Source organism: Myotis brandtii, unplaced genomic scaffold (genome assembly GCF_000412655.1).
Source record: "Myotis brandtii unplaced genomic scaffold, ASM41265v1 scaffold38, whole genome shotgun sequence".
Taxonomy (NCBI): domain Eukaryota; kingdom Metazoa; phylum Chordata; class Mammalia; order Chiroptera; family Vespertilionidae; genus Myotis; species Myotis brandtii.
The window spans coordinates 5,206,799-5,228,383 of record NW_005364596.1 but is presented as its reverse complement, the minus strand read 5'-3'; the positions used below and the strand labels follow the sequence as shown (position 1 = coordinate 5,228,383).

The 21,585-nt window shown below is 41.7% G+C and overlaps 1 protein-coding gene and 2 pseudogenes across 1 annotated transcript in view; 2 read left to right on the top strand and 1 right to left on the bottom strand.

The window, feature by feature from the left end:
* The window catches only part of ARHGEF38 (Rho guanine nucleotide exchange factor (GEF) 38), a 154,473-nt gene that overhangs the window by 126,677 nt on the left and 6,211 nt on the right, over positions 1-21,585 (top strand). The window contains exons 8-14 of the mRNA XM_014544715.1: positions 850-969; positions 6,450-6,554; positions 9,427-9,549; positions 14,186-14,497; positions 16,103-16,246; positions 17,068-17,266; positions 17,414-17,673. Of these exons, the coding sequence (XP_014400201.1) occupies positions 850-969; positions 6,450-6,554; positions 9,427-9,549; positions 14,186-14,497; positions 16,103-16,246; positions 17,068-17,266; positions 17,414-17,673 (1,263 nt within the window). The remainder of the gene's footprint in view (positions 1-849; positions 970-6,449; positions 6,555-9,426; positions 9,550-14,185; positions 14,498-16,102; positions 16,247-17,067; positions 17,267-17,413; positions 17,674-21,585) is intronic.
* On the top strand, positions 10,761-11,236 carry LOC102263019 (annotated as a pseudogene).
* On the bottom strand, positions 13,175-13,889 carry LOC102262713 (annotated as a pseudogene).

Genomic DNA, 21,585 nt, shown 5'->3' with positions numbered 1-21,585 from the left:
AAATAATATATATTAAATTTTTTTAAAAAAGTAAAGCTCAGCCCTGGCCTGTGGCTCAGTTGGTTGGAGCATCATCTGCCAGTGTAAATGGTTTCCCTCTCTCTCTCTCTCCCTCTCCCTTACTCTTTGAATCAATAAAAATATATATTAAATTTTTTTAAAAAAGTAAAGCTCAGCCCTGGCCTGTGGCTCAGTTGGTTGGAGCATCATCTGCCAGTGTAACAAATGGTTTCGGGTTCGATTCCCAGTCAGGGTATCTACCTAGGTATCTGGTTCTACCCCGGTTCGGGGTTCATACAGGAGGCAGCTGAACAATGTTTCTCTCTCTCTTCCCCCCTCTCTTTCTATCCCCTCTTCCTCTCTCTCTAAAAATATCAATAAAATAAAAAAAGTAAAGCTCAGAGGGGTGACTCAATTTACCCCAAAACTGTCTGCTAGTAGCAAGCCACTCTAGGATCTGAGGACTCCTGAGGTTGGATGTCTTTTCATTAGTGAGGTCTTGATGCTTCGTTCTAGAGACCCCAGAGAGTAAATGTATTATCTGAGAAGAGGGGAAGAGCTTTATTTCAGTATCTGGGATACTTTTAATGTGGGAGGTAAGTGAACCTGGGGCTTTGAGGCTCACACCCTCAGACAGCAGTTTTGAAGGATGAGGAAGTGGGCAGCTGGACTTATGATTGGGCAGTGGGGCTGGAACATATGGCATCTGCTACAGAGAACCAACAATCATGTGGATTTGTATCTTAAATATAAATGTTGATCTTGAATACTTGGGTAAAAACACACTTTCTATGCTGCACGGGCCTAGATGTATCACTGCATTCTTTTGTTTTAGTTCTAAAATACAAGAAGAATGATGAGGATGAATCGCTTAAAGATAAATTGTCGAAACTAAATATTCACTCAATTAGCAAGAAATCAAAGAGAGTGACAAATTATCTCAAGATTCTGACCAGAGGAGAATCACAGGTAATTTTTCTTCTTGGGCCACATACATTTTCCTGAGAACATGAACGCTGATATTTTTGTGAGGTTTTGTCTTGTTGGTACACAGCTGTTTCTAGAACACTGAGAATTAAGGTAATTGCCCAAGGGGTTGTTATGCTGTTTCTCTCTCTCTCTCTCTCTCTCTCTCTCTCTCTCTCTCTCCCTCCCTCTCTCCCTCCCTCCCTCCCTCCCTCTCTCTTTCCCTCTGGAAATGGAGTGAGGGTGGGTTTGACACTATTCTAGCTGTGGCACTTCCACTCAGAAGCAGGCAAAGCAGAGATAAGGCCATACAGACAGAGCTCAACCAGGGCTGCCCAGGAGTCCTGACCCTCGCCATCACCCAGCACATACTCTCACCCAAGGCAATGCCCTCCTTTCAGCCCTGTCTTGTTTCTGCTTTTTTAAAATCTCACTTGCCTCTGGGGCTCCCTTGATATTCATTTGATCTTCATTTCACCTGGAGTAAAAAGTGTTCCGGTGCACGCGTTAGTGCCATATTTTCTCTGCCACTTACCTCCTTCCTCTTTCCCTCCCCACTCCCAGATGCACATTCTATTACTAGGTTATTGTTTTGTGTCAGCTGTTTAGCCTGACTTGAACCTCGTTCACCTCGACCTCTAATACATAATAGATGAAGTAGCAAAGGCTGTCAAACATTAATGTGCATAAAATGAGCTGGGGAGCTTGCTCCAAGATTCCAGGGCTCCACCTGCTCCTCTCTCTCTCCTTCTCTCTTTCTCTCTCTGGTTCAAGGGTACAACCTATAAGTCTGTATTTTTACAGAGACTCCAAGTGTTTTGAAACTAAATAACTCTGAAGTATGTGATCCATGGGACACATTTTAAGATTCACAAGATAGTAAGTTCATGGCCTGGAGGTGGTAATACAGTGAGTGGGCTTCTAACCAAAAGTGGGCAGGAAGGTTCTTTAGATACTATATAGTACTTTTTATTTTCCTTCTCATTGGCATGATTTCATTTCTTATTATGTTAACCTCTCCAACTAAAGGTTTTAATTTTACCTAGAGGCAAGTGGCTGGTGGCTCAGCATTGGTTTTAGGTGGCTTGTCTTATCGGACCCACTCTCTAGCTGCTGTGTTCCATGGTCTTTTTCCGTCCTCCATGGTCTCTTTAACTTTGTGACCACTGAGCTAGAAGTGGCCTCTTCCTCCTCTGACCACCTGACAAACTCACTGAATGGATCCCAGTTGTGGCCCTGTCAATATCGCAGGAGGTAGCACAGGGCAGAAATTAAGAGCAAAATCTTTGAAATCGTCCATATCTGGGTTTGAACCTTATCTCTGTCTCTTAATATTTGTCTTTGGGCAAATAACTGAAATTCAATGTAACCATCTGTAAACTGGGGAATTATACTAGGCCCTAACACATGGAGTGGCTGTGAGGCTTCAGTGAAATGATGCATAGAAAGTACCTAACACAGTGGGGAAGCCCTCAGTAAATACTGGCATCATCATCATTACCACCAACACCATCGTTATTTTATATCATCACCTTGTATTGTTATTTACCTTTTTTAATGCTCAGACTTATTACTTCCCACATGGATATAAAGCCCCATATGCCTGGTGTATTAATCAGGTCTTTTACTTTCTGTACTTTATGATGCTTTGACATCTTTAAAAAGCTTGCTGTCTGAGGAGCGAGCCCAGTCCAGGACTAGCCTGTTTTTAGAGATGGCCAAGGGCTCAGTGGGAATCACTTCTTTCATACACAAACCAACCAATCCAGAATCCATAGCCCCCACCACCTCCCTATCTCATTCACACACCAATATTCCTCTGCCCTCAATAGATACCAGGGCCAAGTACCAAGCAATCAGAGACAACCTGGATAGCCCCAAGCCCAGGACAATTATTCAAACTGGTTAATCCTAAACTGTTTACTCTGCCCAGTGTGTCTGTAGGGTTTCCCCACAAAAACTCCATACAGACTCTGGCTTAGACTCTCTCTTTGCTTCTTCCTGCCACCTAACCAAGCCTAGTGACCCTGCATGGCATGGGGTGACCCCTTCTTGAGGACTTGTGAGTAAATACACCTTGTCTGAGCCTTGTTCTTATTTCCTCCTCTGACTGCGATGGCTTTCCCATACCGTATCCAATAGGGACTTTCTGGGAACACATGGCTCATTTAACCTTCTGCTTACATCTTAATATTCTTCCAGGGGCTCACTGGGTCCATTGCATACAGGAGGTAATTCCAGGCCCCTCCTCTTAACGTGGAGCTATAATATGGGATGTTTGGGACATTTATGGTGTGTGGTCACAGATCAGAGAAAGGAAAATGAAGACATTGCCACCTGGCTGGTTTTGCTCAGTGGGAAGAGCATCAGCTCATGGACTGAAGGGTCCTGGGTTTGATTCCAGTCAAGCTTAGTTGCAAGCTTGATCCCCAGCCCCTGATCGGGGCATGTGTGGGAGGCAACCAACTGATGTGTCTCTCTCATCTCTCTCTCTCTCTCTCTCTCTCTCTCTCTCTCTCTCTCTCCCTTCCACTCCCTCTTAAAAAAAATCAATGGAAAAATATCCTCGGGTGAATATTTAAAAAAAGACATTACCACTAAAGACAACAGCCATAAAATTGAACTGAGAATTCATGTAAGAAGAGACAGTAGCCTCCATAGGCGTGTGGAAATATGTGCAAAACAACCCTCCTTTGACACGTTGCTTCTGATTTAAGACAATTCCACTGAGGAACAATAGGCCCATCTTCATTCCGGGCAGGCTTTTGTAGAAGCTGTAATATTCCTTAACACATTTATCATCAGCTTCTGATAGTTTTCAATCGTGAGCTAAGCGTGCTTTGTCGTGAAAGTGGCCTGGAGGGATATTAATTAGATTTCCCCCTTAATCTTTTGAGAGGATGTCCTGTCAGCAATGAAGCATTTTACTGTTAATCAGAAAATCAGCTGCATGGGCTGGACTGGGGAAGAGATAAATCTCAAATCAGCCCATTTTGCACTTGTCAGCAGCTCCGGGGAAATATTTGGTGGAGTTAGGATATAAAACTATTACCCAAGAGGAAGATTCTATTCAATTCATCACACATGTATTGAACTCTTAGGTGCCAGACTCTGTATGAGAGACTGGGAATACAAAGAGGTTCTGATCTCAGACCACTTCGCTTTGAATCCTGGTCCTACCGATGAACATTGCAAGTTTCTTTAACTCCCTGTGTTAGTTAGCGTAAAGGCCACGCTCTGTCACCAAGAGATTCCAAAACATAAGCTTCAGTCAGCCCGCCATTTATGTCTCCCTCTTGTAACAGTCCTGAGGTGTGGGTCCCAGATGGGCTCCTCTGCCTGAGATGCTTCAGAACCCAGTTCTCCCCAATTGTGTGCGTTGCTGTCTCCTAAACGTGTTGTCTTCGTTTTCCTGGTCAATTTAAAGCTGGGACACAGCCAGGTCTTCCTTCATTCAAGCCCCAAGGACGGTGTTATAAGGTCAAGATTCAGAAATGAAACACATCACTTTCGCTCACGTCCTAGTTACAAAAACCCAGTCCCAAGGACAGAGCCAGCTGCGAGGGAATCTGGGAAGGGTAGTCACTGGCAGGGCAGCCAGGTGTCTACCTTAAACCAAAGGTGCCAATTCTATCAGTAAGTGGATGACAGGGGAAACGTTAATCATCTCTGCCACTCCTTCTGAAACCTGTTTCTTTTCCAAAATGGGAGTAATCATGGCACCTACCCTTCGAGTTGTGCAGTATAAGAATTAAAGTGAGCAAATGGATGACGGTCTAGCACAGTGTCTGGAACATAGTGTTTAATAAGTGTTAGCTGTTATTATTATTAAGACAAAATACCTGCAATGCATCATTGGAGAGAATAGCTTAAATAATTGACTAGTTGTGTGAGAGCACATACAAGGGAGTCATTCATTTTCTACAGTGGAGAGCGTAGGAATGATAGGGAGCATTCATAGAAGGGTGACAACTGAGCAAGTCCTTAAAAAAAATAAACAGAATTTTTCCAGCAGAAAAGAGACAGTAGCATATTCCAGCAAAATAAAGCAGCCTGTTTTGACTGCAGAGAAGGAGAAATGGGCCATATTTCTCATAGAGTGATCCTTGAGCCTCTTATTTTATAAACCATCTGGGTACCAGCCAAGATATATTGATCAAAATAGCTGGGGATGAGTTTTTTTAAAAACTGCATTTTAAAACAATCTACCACAGCCTATTGTTATATGTATTAAATTGGGTTAGAGCATAGAAATCCTAAGGCAAAGAGTTAAATTTTGTTGTATTACAAAGAACTATGCCGCCCACTTAAGCAAAAGTCTTTTTAGATGAGCATTATTAAGGGGGTTAAAAATAAAAATGTCATCATTTTCTGTGTATTCAGTTCTAAGGTCAATAATTTTAAATGAACAAATGTATGAACCGAAGACAGCTACGGGTGTCAGCCAGTACCACACTAAAGAACACACTCCACAGTCTATGAAACATTTGCTGTTCACACAGAGTTTGCCAACACGAGGCTGGTTCTAGCCATTTGATTGCCCAGAAACTTTTTTCAGCATTAAGAGCAGTAATAAGTGTGCATTCCTAGAAACTGTTACGAGTATATAAAAAACATATATTTTTCTGAATGCTTAACACATAAGATAACAAAAAATAACGGAATACATGTGACCAGTGCCTTAACTGCTGAGTTTTCTTAAGAGAGGGCTAGTTTTGCTAAGATTATATGTCATCTTTCAAATCTGAGTTGATAAAGAATTATCACATTTCTTTAGCCAAGCTCCTAAGAACATTTTCTAAATGACCACCATGAAATAAATTGGAATGAGTCATACATAACAGCAAAACAAGAAATTCCAGGCAGGGGATCAAATTTTTATTTTCAATTCTCACTTCATTTTTATTATTTTATAAGCTCACAAATATAATATAATTTGAGGGCCCATACATAATACATGTCATTAAAAGCAGCAGAGAAACCTTTGACCTCCTACCGCTGCTGTGACATGGGTGAAGCTGTGTGAAAACTGAACGGCAAATGAAGCTGTGTCACGTGGCTTCGCTGCACATCAGCTGTGCCGAGTGCCGTCCACAGAGAGTGCTGCGTTAAAGGCAGGCAGCAGATCACCAGAGGTTTTCATCTCAGCGGGGAGTTTGCTGTAATGTGCTGGCCAATACGGCCTGTGATATTTTTTTTTAATATTTTATTGATTTCCCACAGAGAGGAAGGGAGAGAGATAGAGAGCCAGAAACATCGATGAGAGAGAAACATCGATCAGCTGCCTCTTGCACATCTCCCACTGGGGATGTGCCTGCAACCCAGGTACATGCCCTTGACCGGAATCGAACCCGGGACCTCTCAGTCCACAGGCCGACGCTCTATCCACTGAGCCAAACCGGTTTTGGCATGCCTGTGATATTTTTCTTTAAACACCAGATTCATTTGAGTTATAAAAATAAATAATTTCATCTATATTTTAGGTGAAAGACAACACCTTTAATAGAGAAGAAAAGCTATTTAGATCTTTAGAAAAGACCGTGAGGCACTGTGTGAAGAACATTTCATTCTGTCTTCAACACATACAGGTAAGGGAGACATGACTCTTCAATGATCCTACCCCCAGGTACCGATGTCCGTGGTAATTATGAAGAGTAAACCGACTGTTCATTCATTATATGATGACACCTACCGTATCCAATTTGGGGTGCGGCAAACTGCTGGTGAAGGAAGCCAATAGAAAGGCTGTGGTTTTGTTCTCTGTTCCCTTACCTGCTCAATCTTTCCCCCATCCATATCGCCAGATTGTGGGACGTTTACTCACATGATTGCCCCATGGTGTACAGGTAAGGGAGACATGACTCTTCAATGATCCTACCAGCAGATACCGATGTCCGTGGTAATTATAAAGAGTAAATCGACTGTTCATTCATCATCTGATGACACCTACTGTATCCAATTTGGGGTGCAGCAAACTGCTGGTGAAGGAAGCCAATAGAAAGGCTGTGGTTTTGTTCTCTGTTCCCTTACCTGCTCAGTCTTTTTCCCCCATCCATATCGCCAATCTTTCCCCCATCCATATCGCCAGATTGTGGGACGTTTACTCACATGATTGCCCCATGGTGCGATTCAGCAACAGGCTTTCTTTACACTGGAGATGAGCTCACTAATTCAAAATTTTGGACAAGGCACAAATGTTCTTTGTTTATTTTGTTAGACTAAATAAACTCCTGACTGGTCTTTCTACTGAATATACCTAGACTGTCCTCCAGTTGGTTTAAGTCTGATTTTCAGCAAGGGCACGCAAACCTCGGAGGGGACTAGAAACACATATTTGTAAATTTAAGAGTAGAAGTGAAAGGATATCAAAGAGGCACATAAAATGAAATGAGAAGAGACGTTTTAAAGTAAAAAGTGCATGACAGAAAGGCCATTTCAAAACCCACAAAACTCACAGGTGGGTCTCACATTTAGCTGTTGCTACCTAGCAGCTGACCCTCCAAAAAGGCACGTGATCACACAATCCTAAAACAAACTGAGCGCCTGTATATATTTTACATCCAGAGTTTCATAACACGCCCTTTACAGCCCTGAAAGAAATTCAACCTTAGGTAGGTCGTCATACATAAAAGAAAATCAATATAAGTGAACATAAATTCTAACAAAATAATTCCAATTAAAATATGCAAATACTCCTACACAACCATAGTAAAAAAACACAAAAAACAAAACAAAAAACCCCAGAAATTTCCAGTCCACTATGAGAATCAGGCTTAAACAAAACAATTAGAGTTCAGGATAATTATATTCATAGGAAGACCAGGCCAGAATTTGTTCTGATGGATCTCATAAAGAAGACAGTGTCCTTAACAACATCCTGACCAGGGTCATGACTATGAAACATAGAGAGTTAGTAGAATTACGTGTATATCAGTTCATTGGTCCCCTTCCCATTTTCCAGTTTTTAGAGGCAGATGCACACTTAGATGAGTTATCACAACAGAGGATTGTCAGGCACAACGATTTGGTGACAAGGTTCTATGCTATGTAACCAGCAAGCCACATTCTCTCCTTATTTATTGACTGATGCATGCAAAGCCCGATTTTACACCTAGGTTTGCTCATCTTTTCCTAAAGCGCTGCCATTTGGGAAAACGAAACCCAAAACTTAGTTGTAAAAGGGCAGTGGGAACCCTGCCCTGAATGTAAATTTCAAGGAGTTAAATGCCTCTTGGGAATAGAGGAAAGTCTTCGCTTAAAGAGAACATTAAATTCACTAAGGAAAATGGAAGACATACATAAAAGAGGAGTGATTTTTAAAATAAGGGATCTATAAGAATTGAATGCTGAGGAATCGCCAGTGAAAGAATTTAAGTTGGACTCTTGCCCTAGCCCAGTGGTTAGCAAACCGCGGCTTGCGAGCCACGTGCGGCTCTTTGGCCCCTTGAGTGTGGCTCTTGCACAAAATACCATGTGAGGGTGCGCACGTACAGTGCGATTGAATCTTCATGGCCAATGCGCAGAAGTCGGTTTTCTGCCTGGGCGAGTCTATTTTGAAGAAGTGGCGTTAGAAGAAGTGAGGGTACGTTCGCTGAGGTCGACCCCTCAGATTGAGGATGTTTTTAGCAAAGGCCAGCTTAGGAGTACCCTAATTAACTTAATAACAATGTACCTACCTATATAGTTTAAGTTTAAAAAATTTGGCTCTCAAAAGAAATTTCAATCGTTGTACTGTTGATATTTGGCTCTGTTGACTAATGAGTTTGCCGACCACTGTCCTAGCCAGTTTGGCTCAGTGAGTGGATAGAGCACCAGCCCACAGACCAAAGGGTCCTGAATTTGATTCCAGTCAAGGGCATATACCTCGGTTGCAGGTTCCATCCCCGTCCCTGGTTGGGATTTGGCTCTCAAAAGAAATTTCAATCGTTGTACTGTTGATATTTGGCTCTGTTGACTAATGAGTTTGCCGACCACTGTCCTAGCCAGTTTGGCTCAGTGAGTGGATAGAGCACCAGCCCACAGACCAAAGGGTCCTGAATTTGATTCCAGTCAAGGGCATATACCTCAGTTGCAGGTTCCATCCCCGTCCCTGGTTGGGGAGCATGCAGGAGGCAACCAATTGATATGTCTCTTTCCTCCCTCCCCTTCCACAATCTTTAAAAAGCAATGGAAAAATTTACTCGGGTGAGGATTAACATAAACAACAACAACAAATAGATGGACTCTTAATCTTAAAAAAGGGTATCGTCAAGAGGAGTAGGAGAAAGTAACATGGGAGGAAGTGAGGAAATAGTTTGCTACAGGTAACCCCCTTGTACAGAGTATTCATGGTGAATTCTTTTTCTTTTTTTCCTTCTTACCTCTCAGTGGGAATGGAGGGTGATGCTGATGAAGTGCCCGTTTGGAATGAGTGTCATTGTACTAACTTTGCCCTCTGTGTAACTTTGCTCTGGGTTTCAGGATGCCATGCACTTTGCCCTGCAGAGCATGCTGGAGCTCCAGGAGATTTCATGCACCAAAGATGAGGAAGAGGGGGGGCATCCAGAGGCCTCAAGGAATGGCCCATATCCCTGTGATGACTTTGTAAGTTATTTATCTTCATAGGTAAATGCAAATGTAATAGTACGGTTAACAGAAAAGCTGATTTTCACTTATTTTTTCTGATTAGAAATGAAACATGCACTTAAAGCAAATACTAATGTCAAAATTAGTAGATTTTAAACAGGAGATTTTTTTATCATTAAATATTTTAAAGTGGATTAGTGTAGATTTCACTGTAATCAAAACTTAAAAGGGTACCAGACTGTGTTTCTAGGGGTAGTAATTGTCTGACTAACTAAAATCGACATTTAGTTTAAGTGTGCATATAATACAGAAAGGATTTATGAAGTTAGAAAGCTGCGATTTTCTTAGAGTCCTTACAGCAGGTGGGCGTGAAGACACGCTCTGAAGATGTGACTTTTATTAACCTACTGTAGGCTCAAAAGCAAAGCCTTCCTATTGAAAAAGGGCTTTTACATAAGAGTCATTTATTATGTCTCCTGTTCTGTGGTAAATATTTGTTTTCTAAGAGTTCAGTAAAATATACAGAATCATAAAACAGAGTTTGGTAATCATAAAGAGATACTTGAGCCAATGAAATATTTGGGTGGTAAACTAGTCTGAGTAATACTAATTTTAACTTATGTTAAAATTAGTGTTCCATAGATATTGTTAATTCATAACAGTATTTCAAGTATTACATATAAAATACAATAGCCTCCGTCATCATCTTGAAGGTCCATGAGAGTGGCATTATTGTGTTGGCATTACTGGCATTTGGGCTCAGACAAATCTTCATTGAGTGGCCCTTGTATTGGAGGGTGTTTAGCATTCCTGGTGTTCCAGGCTCTAAATCTCCATAATGTCCCTCCCTCTCAAGTTGTGACATCCAATGAACAGCAACACATATTTCTGAGTCCTAGGAAGTGATACAGCCTCCACAACAGTAGAAAAACATTGAGAAGCACCTTGCTTTCCTAGCACAGGAAAATGAAAAGTCAGGATTACATTTGAACTAAGATGCTAGGTTAGGTAAATGAGAGAGGGAGGAGGGCGAGAAGTTTTTATGGCATGTTAAATGGAAAGAGTGTGGCTATTTCTTATACATTATCTAGGCTTAATTATAGAGAGCATATCTTAGAAAAGTCCTTAAGGGTTTGCTCTTTAGTTTAATTCCCATTCATTAACTAAGTCAATAAATATTTATTGAGCACCCTGTGAAAACATGGCATATAGCTTCTCCCTCATTAAGAATGCTCCAGAGGCCGCCACACTCCCATCACCGCACTCTGCTCCGCTCAGGTCCCCGCACGACTCTGTGCCCACCATCGTCTCAGCAGCTGGTAGGGAGATGGCGCTTAGTGGAGAGCAAAGGCTCCCATGAGTACAGGAGGGAATTAGGCGTGGGAATGGCTCTGCGGAAAATGGGCTCCATGGCCACGCCAGACTGTGTCATCACTTCCGATGGCAAAAACCTCACCATCAAAACCAAGAGCACAATAAAGACAACACAGTTCTCATGCAACCTGGGAGAGAAGTTTGAAGAGACTACAGCTGATGGCAGAAAAACTCAGACCGTCTGCAACTTTGTCAAGGGCGTGCTGGTCCAGCACCAGGAATGGGCTGGGAAGGAGAGCACCATCACAGGGTGTGGGAAGGCGGGAAGTTAGTGGTGTTATGCATCATGAACAATGTCAACTGTACTCGGATCTATGAGAAAGTGGAGTAAAAATGCCATCATCCTTCTGAACGGGAATTAGCCATGAGGATAAACAAGCTCAGTTCAATGAGCAAATCTCTCCATGCTTTTTTCCCCATTACTGTGTTCAGTTATCACAAATATTTTACATGCAACTGTTTCTGTTGGTTTAATTAGCATTGACCCTTCCGTTAGTAAATAAATGTGTTTATGCCATATATCCTATATAGTAAAGGGGTAATATGCAAATTGACCGTCTGATCGATGCCTAACTGCTCCCCTGCCAGCCCAATCGCCCCCAACTGCCCTCCCCTGCCGGCCCGGACATCCTTCTGGATGACCTTCCAGATGAAGCCAGGGCTGCGAGGGCTGAGCCCCTTGTACGAATTTTGTGCATCGGGCCTCTAGTACATATATATATTCGTGCACTGGAGGGGGGTGTCCCTCAACGAGGCCTGCACCCTCTTCAATCTGGAACCCCTCAGGGGATGTCTGACTGCCCCTGTGGGATCAGGCCTAAACCAGCAGTCGGACATCCCTCTCACAATCCTAGACCACTGGTTTCTAACTGCTCATCTGCCTGCCTGCCTGATAGCTCCTAACTGGCCCCCCTGACAGCCTGATCACCCCTAACTGCCCCCCTCACCCCCGCCGGCCTGGTCGCCCCACACAGCCTGCTTGTTCAGTCGTTTGGTCGTCCCTCACTAACCCCCCTGATGGCCTGGTCATAGGCAGCCATCTTTTGAGGGCATGATGGTCAATTTGCATATTACCTCTTTATTATATAGGATATACATATATGTGTGTATATATACACGTGTGTGTGTGTGTGTGTGTGTGTGTGTGTGTATAAAGGAATGCTCCAGAATTCAACAGGAAGATTAGACAAGGTATTCCTACCTTGCATAATACCACAAGATGTTAAATTAGGATAAATTAAAATAATTATCAGAAAACTCAACATAAAAGTAACTTTTTATTGGTAACATATATTTGAACTCTGTTTAAAAATCAAACATTTATCTGAAACCACAGAAGTTGTTTTTATCTAAACATGAGAGATACTTATCTACACATTTTTATAGGACAAAATCTTAAAGTAAAATTTAATTCTTATTTGTTCCGACTACAATTCCCATGCACAGTGAATTGGCTCATGTCTATGTCACACAACATATATATTGCAATTATAGTGCAGTATTGTAAGTAGACTACCTATAGAGTCCATTCACATCACAGACACAGCAATTCATCCCAGAAGAGTAAACAGATTATTTGCTTAGCCAAAGTACTCATTTAACAGTCTGCAGGTACATATGGATATTTTATAAATTAGACATCAAATTTAATCTGGGTTTGCTATTGCTAGTGCCAATAAAGATTGGTTTCTTCTCTCTCCTAGATTTCCCATGAGTTCAGACAAAGTTACCAGAGGCCATTTAAGTTAATTAATAGCAGCTGCTGCTCAGTCTGATTCCCTAGGACATATTTTGGGGTACAAAAGGAAACCTGCTTCCAAAATGCCATAACATAATCCCATAACCCAAGCATGTATGGTAAAGGGTGGTCAGCAAACCTAGGATACAAGTGCCCTTCAGAATAGAAGGGCAGGAAAGAAATTCAAAGAGAAGAAATTAAACATAGGGTGCTCATGGTCTGGCACAGGGTTTGGCATTAATATGAAATTCATTTTCAATGACGCAGACCTAAAAATGTAACAATTTAGGACACAGAATCAGCATTGGCTTAAGCCTTCAGTGTATTTAAAGAAGAAGCAATAACTCTGTGGTAGTTTCTATCACAGGAGCAAAATACCTATAACAAGGGGGTACTGTCTGTTTAGGGGATATAGTTCCATTACCAAAATGAGCTACCAGGGTAGCCAGGAAATCAGGGCAGATGTCTCTTCTAAGACAGACTTTCTTCCTTCCTTCCTTCCTTCCTTCCTTCCTTTTTTTTTTTTACGAAAAGAGTTGACTATTTTATTTTCACATTTCACAATACAAATGAAAATTGCTTTATTTGGTCCCACTACTCCCCTCAAAAACTATTCTCTCTTAGGAAGAGGGAGTGAGTCTTCCTTGTCTGCTGTTAGAAAACACCCAGAGTCACAGCACCTCGATCTCTTGTGAAGTAGAACAGTAACAGAAGCCTGATAGAAAGAGGCTCCCCTTTCTCCTTATATGTCTGGTCGAGTCATTCCGGGCCAAGTGGGCACCATCATGGGACGGGTGGGAGGTCGCATCATTGGGGGCCCAGGCATCATTGGCATGTGCCCTCCCATAGGAGGCCTCGTTCCAGGAGCAGGTCCCACTGGCATCATCCCAGGAGGAGAAGGACCCATCATTGGCATCATGGGAGGGCCCCCCATATGGAGTGCTGGCATCATACCAGGGAGAGGTGGACCCGGAAGACTCGGGGGAGGTGGGATCATCGCCCCTGCAGGAGGTGGAGCTGAGAATGGAGTAGGAGGTATCTTTCCTTGCTGAAATGCTGCAGTTGTTTTGTCTGTCAGGCTCTGAGCCTGCTCTTCCATCCATTTCTGATAGTAGTCTTTCACATTCTCGTTGAGTTTCCTACCACTGCAGTGTGTCTTTCTCACAGATGGAGAGTCATGGGTGAGGTATGTATCACAGTAGTCACAATAAAACTTGGGCATGTTGTTCTGCAGGCCGTTGGCACTCCGTTCCAGACTCTCTTTCTTTTATGGCCAGCAAAATGACAGGTGAATCATTTATGCAGTCTGGGCAGTCACAGGCTGGAGGTCACCCCCTCCCTCCACGTGCTGGCACTGGGATTAGAAAGAGGGGGAAGGGGAAGGCAGGGAAGGAGGTGACCCCAACGCCGGAAAAATGATTGGATCCTTCTTTAACTTGGCTAAGTACCTGGCTGTCTCCCTGGTGCTCCTGCAGGGAGGAAAGAAGCCCATTGAGAGCAGCACTGGCTGCTCAGTGACCGGATTGTTTCCTCTCTCCGCAGGCAGCTCACTTACAGAAGCTCGTCCTGACGCCCCTGTCAGCCCTGCTGTCCCTGTTCCCAGGGCCTCAGAAACTCATCCAGAAGCGCTATGACAAGCTGCTGGACTACAACAGCTACCTGCAGCGGGCAGCAGGGGAGGAGTCAGACTTGGCCAAAAAGGAGTACGAGGCCCTCAACGCCCAGCTTGTGGAGGAGCTCCAGGTGTTCAACCAGGCCGCACGCAAGATTCTGTTGAACTGTCTGTGCAGTTTCATCACCCTCCTCCGGGACCTGACGCTGGTGAGACAGCAGCTGTATTCCACGGTGGTGCCGGTAAGCACAGCACCAGCACCTGGCCACCTTGGTCTGGGCATCTCTTGGAGACAATGTCCGTGCAAAACAGCTCTGTCCATAGCTTGCACCAGTGTGGTGCGTGTGAGTGTGTGTGCGTGCCTGTGAGTGCCTGTGTGGTTTTCCATAGGAAGCTGAAAGAGAGTTTCCTAGTTTGGGTTTGTTGTGACTTAGACACTTGCAGTTTTCGTTTTGGAGATTCCTTTTCAAATGCCAACCCACATTCAGCTATTGCAGGTGACACCCATGTCGCTCCACCTGCCTGATGCTATGTTGTAGCTTCTCAATTCATATTTTGCCTTCCCTTCCCATGCAATAGTTTTTCGGTGTTAACCATGACTAAGATGAGGATCAAAAAGCAGGCCATCTCAGTGGAATGATAGAGGTAGGATAACTGTTAAACCAGTCTTCATTTTGCTTTGCTCCAAAGAAGATAAGACTGTGTGTGTGTGCATGTGTGTGTATGTGTGTGTGTGTGTGTAAAAATATGTGTGTATATCTCATTTAGCCTTCCATTAGAATATGGTTTTATGATTATTTTCTAAAGAGGAAGAAAGATATTTGCATCTTAATATCAACTTTAGAAAATCAGCTTGGTTTCCTGGCCCTTAATTTCACATGTATTAGTTCTCATTCAGCTGGTGAGGTATTTAATGGACATTTGGAGGAAAATTAATTGTCCCTACTTTATTTTTTATTGGGTATCTAATTAACTTATCCTTTGAATTAAATTATATTGAATAATCAGGTGTTACACTTACATGGTTCAAAAGGTCCATCCATGTTTTAATGTGTTTCTGTACTTAATTTTTTGTATTGCCCCCAAATACTCCATAATATGGATAAGTCACATTTTACTTAACCATTTATCAGTTGAACATTTGAGTTATTTCCACTTTTGGGCTATTCTTCATAGTGCCACTATAAATATTCAAGATCCCTCTGTTACTCTTCCCTCTGACATTTCAACATTGTCTTTTCATATAGTGGCATAGCACAGCTGGACTTCCATGGTGATGAAAGTCTCCCAAGAGTGAGTGTCCCAAGAGAACCCAGTAGACATTGTATGGTCTTTTTTAGCCAAATCTTAAAAGTCAGCATCTTTTCCATCATTCTATTCATTTCAACATTCTACTCACTGAGGTGATCATAAAGGCCCACCTAGTTTTGAGGGGAGGGGACATGGATTCCATCTCCTGGTGGGAAGCATGTCAAAATATTTGCTGATCTGTTTTAAAACCATGTAGCCTTTTTCCACTTCCCACTATCCCACCCAACACATTGAATGTGACTACTGCCATCAATTCCTGAGCCTTTTCCTCAAAACTTTACTGCTATTTTTTCTTCTGTTCTCCTTTTATTAGGCTTGAATCTTTGAAAAAAAATTATCCCTATCATTTTAATGGGATTTATGGAGACAGAAAATTAGGCCATTTTTTTTTTTCTGATTCTAATGTTGACCTAATTTTTCACTGTGGAGCTACCCTGTACTTTCTCAACTGTTCTTCACAGCTCTACTAAACTCAGTACCTAACTGGTTAAGTAGTTGTCTTGGAACAATGTCATCTTATTTCTGCCTGCCTATAGGTACCATTGTTGGTTTCAGACATCTCTGAAATGCAGAACAGAGTACTAGAAGAGGTTCAAAATCTGAATTTTATAAAGGACAACAGTGCCACCTTTATTGAGAGAAAACTTAGTTTTGAAAAGAAGAAGCCTGTGCAAATTCCGGTGAGTTTGGTAACATTCATGCCAATGATGACTATCACTTCTGTGCCTTGTTTAAACCACAATTTATATTATTTTCCATATCACTTATCTCATCCTAATATCCTGTCATTTACACACTTATTTTATGCAGACACTTTTGTCTCTTTTTACCCTCTACACTATGAACTCTAAGTGTATAGATTTTTATGTTTTGTACATGATGTATTTATTCCAAGCAACTACAATGGTGTCTGATATAAGATAGATATTTTATAAGTGTCTGTTGAATAAATAATAGAATTTTATAGAGCTAAATTGTATAGTTCAAACCTTTCACTTTTTCTAGATAAGGAATCCCAGGCTGCAGAGATGAAGTGGCCTTTTCAAAGTCACTTAGTGGCAGAGCTGGGATGGGGCTAGGCCTCTTGACTCCTGCCTAGTTTACTGATATTATTTCCCAGAAAAAGACATACACATCTACAATTTACTTAATTAAATATTTATCAAGTGCTTAATATGCAAGGACATGTCTACAGTGTGACAAAGAACTAAAAATGCGTTCACCATAAGAGAGGGATTAGAACCTCTGCCTTCTTATTTTCTTTGAATTTTCTTTCTTTTCTACAACACTGCCCTCATGTGCTAGCTAGAGATTTTTTCACTGTATAACTCAGCTGGATACTTCACAATAATAGCCCAATCTATGCCTCAGCGCTGAAATAATCCCAGATCCATGTATGGCTTCAACATTTAAAAAAATTCCAGAGGAGAAGAATTTATCAACCCAGTGAGGATTTTAGAACACAGCTGTCTAAACCAAAATTTCTCCTTACCTCTCCCAGCCAGAAGTGCCGCGTCAAACTGACACTCACCGCTCCAAACTTCTGTCCACATACACTAGAGAGGAACTCTACCAAGCTAAGCGCAAATGCAATGCTACACAAGAATATGACATCAATCTTCTGGAAGGGGAGTTGGTGGCTGTGATGGAACAGAAAGATCCATTGGGGAGTACGAGCAGGTGGCTTGTTGACACAGGAAGTAAGTGATTTGCTTAAGATGCACAGAACTATCACTTCTCCTCTGGTTGAGTCTTTCCTGGGGACCTCTGTGTACTTCTCTAAACACAAATGTTTGGAAAGTGTATCTGAATGACCTTGTTTCTTCTTTCTTTTTACTCCTGTCTAGTTATTAAAGGATATGTGTACTCTTCCTTCCTAAAACCCTACAATCCGGCCAAAGCGCAGAAGATGGGTGCTGAGAACAGGTCCTGTGATGATGACTTTGATAACATCAGCCTCTTTGTGTCTTCGCGGCCAACTCGGGACAGTGTCACAAGCACCCCAGAAGGTAGCATAAGTGACAGCAGCTCCTCTCTGAGTGGCACATGTGGAAAGTTTGAAACAAACGGCACTGATGTTGACAGCTTTCAAGAGGTAGACGAGCAGGTAAGAATTTCAACCTTGATGTAAAGACACTTGGCTGTTCAAATCATGAAAGATGTTCTCGCTGGTGGCGCTCTTTCTTACTGTAAGACTTGGTGGAAGAGCATCAGCTTTGACATCAAGACCTGTTAGTAACTCTATTAGCGCTTACTCTCTGTGCAAGTGTTTGCAGGGAATTGCTTCACAGTCTGTTTCCTCAAATGCAGGCATAAGGACATTGATTCCTATTTTGCAGAGTTGATGTGAGGATCAGGGATAATGTGGATATGTAAAGTACCCAGCACGGAGTGGCACTCAGTAAGTAGTGGTGCTACCTTTACCCTGCTGTGATGAACGTAGAGTGAAGGTGGTCTTCTTATACTCCTCCCATCAGAGGAAAACAGCTCATACTGAACAGATTGCCACCATCAGTAGCCTCTGGAAAACTGTTCCTAATTCTTCTGAGGGCAATATCTGCATTGAGTTATCTATGAATTGGCCATTTTTAATCTTGTAAAATGACATATAACATATAATGACATTTTTTAAGAGCTACTTTTCCCTCAATGCATCAATGCAAAGGCGATTGGGATGGTTCTTTTGCAAAATGGTTAGTTAACTATAATGTAGAGTTCCTTTTTTCTACTTCAGAAAGTTTCAATATATTTAACTGTTAATCCCCAAGTGGTGATCAACTACCCAATTACCTGGTTCTTTTTTTAAGTTGCTTTTTTCTTCAGTGGCTTTTTATTAATTAACTAGAGGCCTGGTGCACAAAATTCATGCATGAGGGAAGGGGGATGTCCCTCAGCCCGGCCTGCACCCTCTCCAATCTGGGACCCGTCAGGGGATGTCTGACTGCCAGTGCTGGATCGGGCCTAAACTGGCAGTCGGACATTCCTCTCACAATCCTGGACTGCTGGCTCCCAACTGCTCACCTGCCTGCCTGCCTGATTGCCCCTAATTGCTTCTGCCTGCCAGCCTGATCTCTCCTTAACTGCTCCCCTGCTGGCCTGATTAATGCCTAACTGCTCCCCTGCCAGCCCAATCGCCCCCAACTTCCCTCCCCTGCAGGCCTGGTCGCCCGCAACTGCTCTCCCCTGCCAGCCATCTTGTGACTGCCATCTTGTGATGATGTGAGGGCATCGTGCGAGGGCACGAGAACCACCTAGGCTTTTATTAGTATAGATTTTGTTTTTTATAAGGGTAATACATGCTATTTGAGTAATATATATTAATTCCTTCCCCAGTTATACTCTGATTCAGAGACAATATTAAGATTACCCTTTCAGACATTGTGCAGATACAAACACATATTTATATGAGTGGGAACATGCATGTGTTAAATAATCTTTTTTCACTTAACAATGTACCTTAGACAATAGTAACTAAATATCTACCTCCTTTTTTAATAAATTGATTTTATAAAGTGATTGAAAAGTGGGAGTCAATTGTATCATCTTTGTGAACAGTGAGAATACACTGTTTATTGTAATGTGCACATCTAAGGTATCCTACAAAGCAACTTTTTGTGTGACTATTTAGACTTTTGTTCTTGATTTTATTTTATTATCAGGAATATCAACTGAAACCTGTACTGCCTTAACTGGATGATGCTTGGGGTCAGCATTTCTTTCCCTATCCTTTCCTACCATGGCAGCAACACTTCCCTTACTCTCTTCCAGAATTGCAACAGCACATTGTCAAGGGAGGTTATCAGCTGTAATCTAGCCTTATTGGTGGTTGTAGTGGATTCTGGCAAGAAAGACAGATGGATGGGTGGCCTTGGCCTCTATTTGATATTCAGGGGATTCAGTGGGGCCTAAAAATCAGTCCGAAACAGGCAAGTTCTGATTGACTTAAGACTTTATTGGCTGTGTGATTTTTACACCAAAGCTGTTTTTAACCTGGAAGAACTCAAAGAATAAAAGCGTTCTGTGAATGGGATTTGGGAGGTTTTATGAATTTTCTCAAATATGTTCCAAACTGCCTGCTTATGTGTATAACTATGGTAAAAAGAAGTCCATATCTTTCACTGGATTTTCAAAGGGAAATTCTATTGAAAAAGGTAGAAACCATTGCTCTGGAGGCTTAACTTATATTTATCAATTCTTCCACCCAATCAAGAAAAATTGTTGGGTAAAGAGCTTCCAGCATTTTCTAGAATGGTTATAGTGGTTCAGAAGTCTTAAGGTAGGGTGAAAATATAACTTGCTACCTATAATGAGAAACTTTTGTTAATGAAAGAGAGCGCTTCTAGATGAGACACCAACAGGTGTAACTGGGAGGTATTGTCAATCTACATATTGGAGCCTCAGTACCAACTCATTCAGAATCTTACATGCACACCACAGGCAAAAAGCAAGGACTTTCTCTGAATGTTTTAGAAGCGCTCCTAATTTATGATCCAGAGACTTTGTAGAATAATGGGGATGAACCAATGGATATTCACAAACTGGTAGGACTGATTTATAGTAAGGGACTTAATTTTTAACTTCTTTTTTACTCTCTACTTTATGCTATATCAAAAAGCATAAAAGCAATAAAAAATATGCCTTCCCATTATAATGTATTCCCCCCTTTGCTCATCAAATAGTAACAGCATGATATGTATTAATTTTCTATGATGCATAACAAATTATCACAAAATAGGTAGCTTAAAACAACATACATTTATTAGCTCACCATTTCCATGGTTAGGAATCCAGGCACAGCTTAGCTGGGGGCTCTGCTTAGCATCTCACAGAACTGCAGCCTAGACTTTGGCTGGTCTGTGCTCTTTTTGAAACTTGAGGTTCCCTTCCACATTTGTGGTTGTTGGATGAATTCAGTGCCAGTAGGACTGAGGCCTCTATGTCCTTGCTGGTCGTCAGCCAAGGGCCATGAGGCCTCTCAGCACTGAAAGGCTGCTCTGAGAAATGTGTATAAGATGATCTCTAAGCAGCCACAGAATGGCTGTTTGCTTCTTCAAGGCCAGCAGATGAGCATCTTTCTGGTTTCCAATCTCTCATCAAGTCAGGCTATTCAAGATAAGCTGTGACTAACTCAAAGTCAATTTATTAGGCACTTCTGCAAAATCCCTTCCATATAACATAACCACAGGAATGCCCATCACATTCACAACTACCACAGTCTCTAAGATGCCTTGTGTGGCAAGCAGGATGCCAGACTATTGTGATGCAATCTTTGGTACTTCTCAAAAGGACTGGGTTTAAATAATAGCTAAAATCCAATTTTGGTGGGAATTTCAATGTCTGAGAATAAGTGCACTTTTTTCCCCCCACATATATTATGCTGAGGATGTAATTTTTGACTTATTAGAAGTTAGTTGTTTTTGCTGCTAATTCTAAATTCATTGTCTGGCCCTCCGTCCTTACATTTTCAACTACTTATAATAATAATAATGCTATATATGTAGTATATTATTGTTTAGGAAATGCTTCAAAAGTCAGCAGGCTGGAGCTTAATGTATTTAAGTAGTTGTTAAAATGACGCTTTAGAAAGTTTTAATGACATGAAAAGATTTTTTACTATATTTTCAAGTGAAAAAACAGATTGCAAAAATTATGTGTACTCTAATTGTATGTTTATTAGCACTTTAGGTGGGTAGGTAGAAAAAAAGATAAATGACAAAGAAAGGAAGGCAGGATGCAAGCAAGGAAAGCAAGGTATTAATAGCAGTTGGATGATTTCTTTTCTTTTTTGCTTACCTTTATTTAAAATTGTTTTTTATTAATAAAAATTACTTGTGTAATAGAAAGCAAGGTATTAATAGCAGTTGGATGATTTCTTTTTTGCTTACCTTTATTTAAAATTGTTTTTGATTAATAAAAATTACTTGTGTAATGATCATACATAACTAGGGGGCCAGTGCATGATTTCGGGTACCTTGAAAGGAACTGTGGGCCACAAGGCTGCAGTGGGCAAGGGGCGGTT